We start from the raw sequence: 11,222 nt of genomic DNA, 5'->3' as shown, positions 1-11,222 counted from the left end.
AGGCCTCGCATGCGCGCCCGCCCCTTTAGCGATCACGTGACAGAGCGCGCCGGGCCGCGCGGGAGAGGTGGGGCTTCCAAAGGACTGCCTCCGCAGATATGGCGGCGCGAGCTGCGACCCAATTGGCCAGAAGCGCACTCTTCACTGATTGGTTTGATGCCTGCAAGGGAAGGCGAGGTTTTTCTCTCGAGGCGGGAACCCAAGGACCCTTTTGATTGGCAAATTCTGGGTAGACATTGATTGGCAAGGTCGGGCAAGGCTTACTCTGATTGGCCAAGCTACCAAGTTTCTGGGCGGGGACTGGCTTGCAGAACGGTGAAGGCGGAGCTAGTAAAGGAAGCTTCGTGCTCGGCCCTCAGAAACGCCGCTGGAGCCGCTTGCCGGACCTGTAGCTCTGTTGGTGAGTAATCGCGGGCGCAGGCGGCCATGGCGTCGGGCGGGCAGAGCGTCTGGCGCCGGGGTCTTCCCACGCTTCGTGTGGGGAAACTTTTCGTGCTGCGCGTGGCCAGGGCACCATAAAATCACTAACTGGCGCTTACATCCGGGTTTTTCCCCCTGGTCCGCCCTGTGAGCGCGTGGGCCAATGGAAATCACCATTCATTACGCTCCGCCTATTAAGTCGCGTAGAGCATCCTGGGGCTCGTAGTAAACCTCGAGATTTTCCTCACCACGCGGGATAAGTGGTGTCCAGTATCGCTTTGTTTTCCAAACTGTGCACCCGTCTTCCCTCCTTCCTGCCTAACCTGACTTCCTCCTGGAAGGGAGATCCCTGAGGAGTCCGTCTAGCCGCGTTCGGACAAAGGATTTCGAGAAACCCAGGACTGAAGTTACCTTTTTCATTCTTTCAGCCCTACCGCGGCATCTCCCTCGATGGCAGTTCCGGAGGCCCGCCCTAACCACACTATTTATATCAACAACCTCAATGAGAAGATCAAGAAGGATGGTGAGTTCTGGAGGGAGTCCAAGCTCCAACTATCTCGCACGAGTCGGTCCTTTTTCATCCCCAGCATCCACTTCCCTTCCTCAGCCATCTCTTCCAGGCAAAATATTAGAGTTTAACCCTTCGGTCTTTGCACGTGCTGCTTCCTCCGTCTTTAACACTCCTCCAGTTAGTCTTACATTCTGCCCATTAGCCCAGTCACTTGCTCATCCTTAAGGGTTTCAGCTCACAGGACCCTGTATGTGCTCTGACTGGGAATCGAACCCGTAACCTTCTGGTGTATGTAAGGACATCACTCCAACCAACTGGGCCATACTGTCCAGGGCGAACCCGATTCTTGACATCAGACATACCTTTTCATTTTCTTCAGCAAGTTGTCACATTTATGTAACCTCCTTTTCTATATTCAAGAACTGGACAAAACCATGACACCTTCTTTGCATGGATGTTTCAGGGATTAAATAAGCTAAGCCTCCATGCAGTGCTGCTTTTTCATGGCACCCAGCAGTTAGGGCTGGATAAATATTAGCTCTGATTTTCACCTCAAGAAAATTGTAGGAAGAACCATAGAGGAGCTTGCTGGGTTTAAGTTTGAGGTTACCAATAAACTTGCTGTTAAACAAAATAAACTGTGTAGATCACCCATGTGCTTTTAAAACATCATGCTCAGGCTGTACTTTTTGGTGCTGGGGACACACTGGTGACTGGGACAGTTCTGATGCCTTCATGGAGCCACAAGTCCAGTGGGAATGAGAGACCTGCTAGCGGGCAGTGATAGCCCAGAGTAGCCAGGGCCATGATTGGGAAAGCACAGGGGTGGCATTGGGCACTGAGAAAAAAGGATTCATTGGGTTTCACAGAAAAGGAGGTATTTTGGGGAAGCTTTCCAGGTAGGGGAAGCAGTACAGTTGACCCTTGGACAATACTGGTTAGGGGCACCGAGCACCCACACAATAGGAAATCCACACATAACCTAAGTCCGCCCTCCATATACATGGATTCCCAGCTGTGGGTCAAAAATAGTATTTGTTAGAATGAGGGAGAAGAGGGTTCCTAATCTGGACCAGCATGTGCAGATGTCTAGGGACAAAAGAGCCTGGGACATTCTGGGAACTAAAGTAACTGTGTGTGTGCCTGAGGCCTAGTGGCCTGTGACTTAAGGAGAAGATTCCAATGAGCAGTGCACTGATTGCTCATGGGGCCTTGGACTTTGTTCTGAGGGTGTGGGGAACCAAGCAAGGAACTCAGTTGTGAAAGAAAGATCTTAGCAATGGAGGGAGTGGGCCAGATGGGCAAATGGGGAGAGGCCCAGAGTCCCAAGGAAGGACTGAGGCCCAAACTGGGTTCATGGGGATGGAGGATGGAAACACACCCAGAAATGTTATCATAATTTTTGATTAATTGCTTCAAAGCATCTTTGCTTTCCCTATATTCCTTCCACCCCCACATTCACTTTCTTTTTTCCCCCTCTCATATCTTTTTCACCAAGCATCTTCAGCTCAGATGCCTTCTTTGTATAAGATTGGTACCCTGTTCTGGCTGTGAAGTAAGGCAGTTTGCTAGTGAGGTGTGGTGATACTGGGTTCACATGCATTTGGGCCCCAGTCCCAGCCCATCTGGGTCTTCCTAGAGCCCTTGGGTCAGTTACAAATTCTCTGAAAACCTTTTTCAATGTTAGCAAAATTGCTACCTCACGGGGTGTTTGTGAGAATCTAGTGAATTTTTTTTTGTTTTGTTTTGTAAGATCAAGAGATTTTATTATTTAAAAATCTGAGGTTTTTATTTGCTTAAAAAAGAGACGACAGGCCCAAAATGAAGTCTTTAATGACATTTTTCCCGTAAAACAAAGGTATCTTTATTCATGCAAATATTTTTGGAGACGTTTGTGTGCTGGAACCTACACTGAGCATGGAGATACTTCAGTGAACAAATGCTTCTCCTAAGAAGTAAATAAAGGTGGTATCAGGAGGAGGGAAGTGCCATGAAGGACAGCAAGTAGGGCAGGAGGAGGGGGAGCGACATGAGGGGATGTTTCATTAGACAGGGTGGTGAGGGAAGGCCTTTGAGACCTGGGTGATCAGGTGGCAGCCATGGATGCATTAGGAAAAAGGTGTTCCTTAGAGGGAGCAGTCTGTGCAAAGGTCCTGAGGCACAGTTGGTATGATGGGCTAGAAAGGGGTTGGGAGGCTAGCATGGCTGGAAATACTGGAGCGAGGTGGAGTCTGGGGAGAGATGAGGTTGGAGGAGTTGGCTAGAGCCACATTGCACAGGCCTAGTCAAGGTGCTAGTAATAAGGAACAGAAGTGCTGGAATTTGCTATATGCCCTTTGTGTGACTTGTGTTCCCTACACATCCACCCTGCAGGGTAGGTACTGTTACTGTTGACCTCTTGCAGAGGAATGCACACAACCACTTAGTGCAACTTGGCTGCTACTGTTGCTGCTGGTTCTTGAGGGATTGCTGACCCATGGTATTCTGGGTATTTTTAGTTGGCTGGTGTTTCCCTTCTGTGCTGCACTTTCCTCCGAAAACAGGAGCTTAAGACCGAGGCATGGTACCAAGGCCTGTAGTCACCCATGGATCTTTCCTCCCCACACTGCAGAACTGAAGAAGTCCCTGTATGCCATCTTCTCCCAGTTTGGCCAGATCCTGGATATCCTGGTGTCACGGAGCCTGAAGATGAGGGGCCAGGCCTTTGTCATCTTTAAGGAAGTCAGCAGCGCCACCAATGCTCTGCGCTCCATGCAGGGATTCCCCTTCTACGACAAGCCCATGGTGAGCACTGTGGGTGTGGAGGGCTAGTGTTTGTCCTGAAAGTGGATGTGACTCCCAGGGTGCTGCAGAGCCATGGAAAGGTTTAGGGAAATGCCGGTGGCTGTTGGATAGAGTGGATTGAGGGAGGGAATTTAGGGTCCAATTTTGAAGGAGAGGCTGGGTCAGGCTCCCAGGTGGGAGGGGTTGGTCTGGGACCAGGGCAGGGGCCCAGGGATGAGAGAAAGGAAGTTGGGTTGCAAATGTTCACAAGGCCAAGTGGACGGCCAAGGGAGCTGCTCTCTGGAGGTAAGGAGTGGCTTGAAGCCCCTGCCATGAGCTGTAATTCCTGCCAGATTGCTGGCAGACATTTTGGTCCTTCGGGCCTTTTCCCTTGTTCCTTAATAGATTTTCTAGTTCGACTTGGTTGGAATGTGCCTCCCTGAACCACTTTCCTTGGGGCGGTGACAGCAAGTGCCAAGTGCCTGCAGGTCCCTAGACAGGTGACCTCAGTGGGGAAGGCAGGTCATGTAAAAGAGGGTGGGCCCCCAGGGCAACAGAGCAGTCTGGAGCACTCTCATCTCCATTGCTTTGACTCCTGTCCTTTGCCACCTCTGGGTCTTAGGGCCCAGAGTTGCCACATCTTCCAGCTACCTTTCTAGAGCAACTAGGAATTAGCTTTTGAGGTATAAAAACCATAAATCTTTTTGTGTTGACCCTCCCCCGCTTTTCTTTCCAAGTAACTGCTTGGACTATATCAAGCACTCAGGCATGTGTGAGATTTGTCAGGGAGTCCTGTCAACTTGGCCTTCAAGACACCCACCAGCTGCCGCCCACCTGGGCACAGCCACTACCATCTCTTGTCAGGACTGTGGCAGTGGCCCTCCCCCAGATCTCCCTGCTTCAACCCCTGCTCCCCACAGGCTGTACTGTCGCCACGCTGCTCCTTATGAAACACTCCCCTGCTTATAACATCCATAGCTGGTGGCTTTCTCAGGAAAAGACATAGTCCTCCCCACAGTCCTCAGGGTCCTTGTTGCCTCTGTGACCTTTTCCCTTCCCTCTTCCTTGTGTACATTGGCTTCTTTGCTGTTCCTTGAACACCCTGTGCACACCTTAGCACTTTGATGGCTGTTCTTTTTGCTAGAACGCTCTTTCCCTAGATGTCCCACAAGGCTCCCTCCTCCCTCCCTTGCGTCTCTACATCAGTGTCGCCTCATTGAGGCCGTTCCTGGATACCCCATCTGAACATTTCTATTCTTCGCAGTACTTCTGCAGTTCCTATCTTACTCCTCTCTGTCTTTTCCCCTCTGAAGAAGCTGCGTGAGGGCGGGGCTCCTGGAGGTTCCACAGACGGCTGGGTGAATGGTGTTTAGCTCCGGACTAAATGCAGGGAGTGGCTGGGAACCCCTACAGAGTGCTCTTGGCCTGGCTTGCCTGTCGCCTGGGGCTACACCCGTGGCCCTGTGGCCCTGTGCTCAGGGCTGTCCCGTCTTCCCTTCCGAATTCTGACAGCCCACCAACTGAGTGCTAACTACGTGGCAGGGACTGTTCAGAGCCCTTTCTCATGTAGCCTTCACAGTCATTCTTTGAGGTGGAAAGCACGCCCCCGGTTTACAGATGAGGGTGTTGAAGCCCAGTGATTTCCTTAACGTTACTCACTGAGCTCTTGCTAAGGTCCACTTTTGCACCTAGGCAACTGGCTCCAAAGTCCACTCTCTTAACCCTTCGATTCTCTGTTGGCAGCGCATCCAGTACGCCAAGACCGACTCGGATATCATTGCCAAGATGAAGGGCACCTTTGTGGAGCGAGACCGTAAGCGGGAGAAGAGGAAGCCCAAGAGCCAGGAGACCCCAGCTGCCAAGAAGGCCGTGCAGGGTGGGGCAGCCGCCCCTGTGGTGGGGGCCGTCCCGGGGCCTGTGCCGGTAAGCCGGGGCCCCCGCATCACCAAGCCTTTCTCTGCTACGTAGCCTGGCTGGGGGGTGGGGGGGGGTCTCCTCTTGGGGATTTAGAGACACACCTTTCATTTCCTTACGTTGGTGTGTGCCTGTCTCTGGGTGATGGTGTCTCCACTCCCCTCCCTGCTTGCCAGATTCTTCCTTAGAATCCTTTCTCTGTGTCCCAGTCTCTTGGTTTCTCTCTCCTTGACCTTGATGTTGCTCTCTCTAGGAAATCCAGAGGAAGCTAGTAAGCAATAGTTAGGATTAAAAAGGGAACTTAATTTAGCAAGGTTGCCAGGTATAAAGTCAACATGGGAAAGAATAAGCTCTATTTCTATATGCTAGCCACCCAGAAGTAGGCTTCAAACCGAAAAATATCTCTGAGGAGTCAGTTCAGCAAAACGCGTGCAGTCCTTACACACACACACACACACACACACACACACACACACACACACACAATTAGAGGTGGTCTCAGCAGATGGCTAGAGGAGCTTCCTGCTGTTCAGATGTCAGTTCTTCCCAGATTGGTCTAAAAGTCAACACGATTCCAATCAGAACTCCAACAGGAATTTTTGGGACACTGACAGCCTGTTTCACAATGTCTATGGGAAGACAAAGCAAGGTAGGCAAGGAGAATAAAGCTGGGAGGGCCTGCTGCAGTGGTCAAGATGGTGTGGTATTGGCCTGAGGGTAGGAAGATGGACCAGTGGGGCAGAACAGTCCAGACACAGATCCACACATGTGGTTACTCAACATAGGATGAAGCTAACACTGCAGTCCAGTGGTGAGGGGATTTTTTTTCCTAGTAAATGATGCTGGACCAATTGGATATCTGTAAGGGAAAAATTCAGCTCTACCTCAACTAGATATAAGTTAATTTGAGATGAATCATATATTCAAATGTGACAGCTAAAATAAAGGTTCTAAAAGAAAACAGGAAAATGCCTTCATGACCTTAGTGAGGGCATGAAAAATAGGAGCATCCTGTTTTCTAAACAGGATGCAGAAGCATATAGTATGAAAGAAAAGATGGATGAATTGCACCTACTGTAGGCCTTCAGGTCTCCATGTGAGCTTTTCTGGTGGGTCACACGGTATTTGTCCTACATGCACTGATGCCAACTCACTCTGGCATCAGGAATGGTGTCTGGGTTAGTATCCACCTTCTCCACTCTTCCCTTGTCCCCTCTTCTGTGTCCAGCTTTGTCCACCTCTGTCAAGGTGTGATTCCTGCTCCAGCAGCCCTGTCCCCTCAGTGCATGTGCTGTGTCATCAGGCTGTCTTGTTTCTTAGCCTCGCTGCCACCCCTCTTTGTTTCTTTCTGTGCCTGCCTTGACCTTCTCTGTTCACCTTTGCCTTCCATTGTTTCTTTTTCCTCTGTAGTCTCTGGATCTATTTCTTTGGTTTTTCCTTAAAGTTTATTTTTAGAAGCCAAAGTATAGCATTCTCATTATAGCACTTATTTGCACTTCTTTTAGTTAACACTTGTTAATATTTTGAAATTTTTCCTGTTTTTCCTCCCACTCATATATCTATCCACAAAGTTATCTATAAACAAATTTTTTTTCTATTAGAAAATAATTTGTTAATTTTCTGTTTTGATGTCCCCCTTGACTCTGGGTCTGTTTTGCTCCCGCTGTTTCTCTTGGTGTCCTTTGTCTCTTTGGGTGCCTTTTTTACCTATTCCCAAGTCTGGGCCTTTCTCCCTGTGTCTCATACCTTTTCTAGCAACCTTTTCTCCTGTGTGCCTCCTAGTGACATTGAAAGCAAGTTTCCTCCTACTTATCAGCCGCCCCACTCAGTCCACCCCTCCCTCTCTCCGCAGGGCATGCCACCAATGACTCAGGCGCCCCGCATCATGCACCACATGCCTGGCCAGCCTCCCTACATGCCACCCCCTGGCATGATCCCACCTCCAGGTCTCGCACCTGGCCAGATCCCACCGGGAGCCATGCCCCCACAGCAGCTTATGCCTGGCCAGATGCCACCTGCTCAGCCTGTAAGTGTCTAGTCTTTCTGGGGTCTCATATAAATAGTCGGAACTTGGGAATTGAAGGGGACTGGTGGGGGTGCTGTTTTAGGTTGGGTGGTCTGGGCAGGCCTCCCTGAGGAGTGCTATTGGAGATGAGGGTGAGGCCCCGGGGCAGCAAGGGGTTGGCATGTTTGTTGGAGAAGCTTTGAAGGTCCGAGCGAGACAGGAGCAGTGGCTAGCACCTGGATTCACATTCGGTGATCTGCGGAGTACTTGCTTCTGGATATAGCAGTGCTCTCATGTGGCTCACAGTCTAGAGGGGGCGAAGTGGGGTAGACAGGCAGCAACACAGGGTGAAGGGCTAGAAAGGATTCAAGCAAGGTGGGGGGTGGAGAGCAGGAGGGCAGCAGATCCCCCACTAGACTCATGGGCTCCTGTCCCTTCCCCACAGCTTTCAGAAAACCCACCAAATCACATCTTGTTCCTCACCAACCTGCCAGAGGAGACCAATGAGCTCATGCTGTCCATGCTTTTCAACCAGTAAGTGAGCCTGTGGCTGGGCAGGGGCTGGAGGGTGATGGCCAGGGGGTGGCACCATCAGGACAGGCCTCAGAATTCTGCGCCTGCTTAGGCTTTGTAGGTGGGACAGCGACTGGAGGCAGGAGAGGAGGAGGCTGAGGTCAGGCCCACAGCCTGTGGGGTGTGATGATAACAAGGCTGGGGGTCAGCAGTGGCCAGAGCATGTGTGCCATCTGCCTTCATGGGGGTAGGGGTGGAGAGGCTCTGGGCCTCAGCTTTCTGGTCTGTCGGATATAAGGTATGTGGAAAAGAAGAGTGAGACGTCATTGAACACTGGCCAGACTGGCAAAAATCAGCACGTTCAAACAGCAAGTGTGGGCAGTGGGGGGGTTTGAGCCCCTTGCCGTGCAGGTGGCATGTAGACCTTATGGCCATTGCACCGGATAACATGTCACTGCTTAGCAAAGGTTGGGGGTGTGCCATCACCTGCTGGCTCTGCTTGTATGTGTTTATTGGGGTGGTTCTCCACTCATCTCGATTCAGATGCTCTTAGTGCTGCTTCCTTCAGAAGGAGCCTCCTCTGTCCCCCTTGCTTTTCCTCCTGAGGCCGACAGCACAGTGGAGCGTCCAGCATACAAAACTACTGTCCGGCTAAAGACGGTGGTGATTTTAGCATCCTGGGCATTTCACATCCGTGAAGTAGGAACTGGGGCTCTGCACTGGGTGCTCCTCTTTATGTTTTCTCTTCTGGATCCCTGAGGTCTTTCTCCTTCTCGCAGGTTCCCTGGCTTCAAGGAGGTCCGGCTGGTCCCAGGGCGGCATGACATTGCCTTTGTGGAGTTTGACAATGAGGTTCAGGCAGGGGCCGCTCGTGACGCCCTACAGGGCTTCAAGATCACCCAGAACAATGCAATGAAGATCTCCTTTGCCAAGAAGTAGCGCCTTTTCCCCATGCCTGCCCCTACCCCTGGTTTGGGGGCCTCCCCTCTTCCCCTTGGCTTGGCCCCCTGAAGGTAAGTCCCCCTCGGGGGCCTTCTTGGAGCCGCATGTGTGAGTGAGTGGTCACACAGCATTGTACCCAGAGTCTGTCCCCAGACATTGCACCTGGCGCTGTTAGGCTGGAATTAAAGTGTTTTTTGATGTTTGATTTTCTACAAGGATTTGTTGTTTGTATTTTCTTGTCCTCTGTGGTTCCCTTTTCTGCATATCAGAGTAGCCTGAATTAATTTTTGGACCTCTCATTTGCAACCTTGGGAAGGCAGAGTATGTAGTAATATTGTCTAAGCTGAAGTCATCTTTACTACTTTGGCAGATTTCTGTTTTGTCTCAATCAGCATCCAGTGCAGGAAGTTGAAACCCAGCCTGCCATGTACAGTTGGATGGGTTCTACACTGCACAAGGATGCGGCCTGTAATGGCACACTGTTCACTTTGTAGACCACTAATTCTCTAACATGATGGGGTGTTAAGAAGTTTTTCTTTGCCTTTTTCTAATCTTCACAAAAGTGCCTTCTGTTATAGCAACAGGCCCACAATAACCACTCCGGGTACTTCAGGAAGAAAGGAGGGAATTGAGTGCTTATGCAATCATTGGAAGGATAGTAGGAATGGGAGTCTGTGCTTGAAACACTTGAGTTCAAGTTTGTAACCCCTGATGGAGCTTCAGTCCAGAATTCAGGAAGATGCCACAGCTGCTAACAGGAGGCCCAGACTGCCTTCATCACAATGGGAAGCTACCAACCAGATGCTGGTACAAACACAGCTGACCTCCCTTGCTGGCCAGCCGTTGCCAGCCAGGAGACCCAAATTCCTCTCCAGTGCCCTATCTGCAGGGGACTCTGGCTAGTCAATCATGTTTTCAGCTGAAGCTGTGGATAAGGGAAGATAGTATAGGGGACCTTCCTTAACCTCTGTCACACACCTAACCTGGAGAATTTTATATTGATTGAAAAAAAGGTATTGCCTCAGACCCTTTCTTATACCATATAGATGGGAAAATGAGATTATTTGCCACAAGCAGGAAATTAACCACAAAAATAAATGCAGTAAGACATGGTGTTGCTTTCTCTGTATATTTTTTCCTGCCAAGGCTAAGCCTAAGCCTTTCTCTGCTTTGCTCTTTCCATTAAAGAGGAATATCGGTGAAGTGATGAGACTTGTAGCACCAAATGCAGATTTTCTCCCTGTAAGATCTGAAAAATTGGCAGGAGAAAGGGATTGCCCCCTTTACTACAAGATATGGTGTTATTGCAGATGGCAAGTGGAAACATCTTGCCCACCACACTGGTTCTGTGGTCAGCAGATCTTAGCCTCTGCTGTCTGCATGGAGGACTCCCTAGGTGTTCCTCCACCCACTCTGAGAGTCATTTTCTTCCTGTGTAAAGAGGAATCTGTGTTAATACTGCAGTATTATTTGTACTGTTACTCCCCTCCCCCAGCACTCCCCCCACTGCCAGGCACTTAGTAAGCACTCAATAAATTCAGCGGATACTTGCTGAGTACCTTTTATGTGCTAAATACTGTTCTTGGCATAGGATATACAGTGGTGAATAAAATAGACGAGCTGATTTCAAATACTGTGTACCAGCAAAAATGATGTCATGAAGCAATGAGAGGGTAAGGCTGGGGAACTGACTGGGCAAGCTGGAAAGCTCCTTACAGGGGTTGCCATTTGAGTAGAACTGTTTAACATTCTCGTGGTACTGGGCATTGGGTATGTGGGGTGATTTGTGTGCCCCTGATGAATTCACCCGTAGCCTGTGTGTGTGCACCCTCTTCCCCCCTAAACAATTTTTGGACTTGCCATCCCAGAGGTGAGAGTGCCTGGGGAAAGAGGTGGATGCTCAGGGGGATGATCTTGGCATGTGGCTCTCTATTTGAATTACAGTTTAGAGGTGAGACTTCAAATCCTCCACTTTATTTTATAAAAATAAGTTTTTATTGATTTGGGAGGAGGAGAGAAACATCAATCAGCTGCCTCCTTCATGCCCTCTACTGGGGATCGAGCTCCAAACCCTGGCATGTGCCCTGACTGGGAATCAAACCAGTGACCTTTTGATGCATGGGACAACACTCAACCAACTGAGCCACATTGGCC

General features: G+C 50.1%; 1 protein-coding gene across 1 annotated transcript; it reads left to right on the top strand.

The window, feature by feature from the left end:
• Nucleotides 1–27: 27 nt before the first annotated feature.
• Nucleotides 28–9,286, top strand: SNRPA (small nuclear ribonucleoprotein polypeptide A). Its single transcript, XM_081119169.1, has 7 exons — nucleotides 28–400; nucleotides 849–943; nucleotides 3,543–3,715; nucleotides 5,438–5,617; nucleotides 7,461–7,634; nucleotides 8,059–8,147; nucleotides 8,906–9,286. The coding sequence occupies exons 2-7, from the start codon at nucleotides 871–873 to the stop codon at nucleotides 9,063–9,065; spliced, it is 849 nt and encodes a 282-aa protein (XP_080975295.1). The 5' UTR covers nucleotides 28–400; nucleotides 849–870; the 3' UTR covers nucleotides 9,066–9,286.
• The last annotated feature ends 1,936 nt before the right edge of the window (nucleotides 9,287–11,222 follow it).

The sequence above is a fragment of the Miniopterus schreibersii genome, assembly GCF_964146895.1.
Source record: "Miniopterus schreibersii genome assembly, chromosome: 18".
In the NCBI taxonomy this organism is placed as follows: Eukaryota; Metazoa; Chordata; class Mammalia; order Chiroptera; family Miniopteridae; genus Miniopterus; species Miniopterus schreibersii.
Note: the sequence above shows the minus strand (reverse complement) of the source record. Positions and strands in the feature narration are given on the sequence as shown.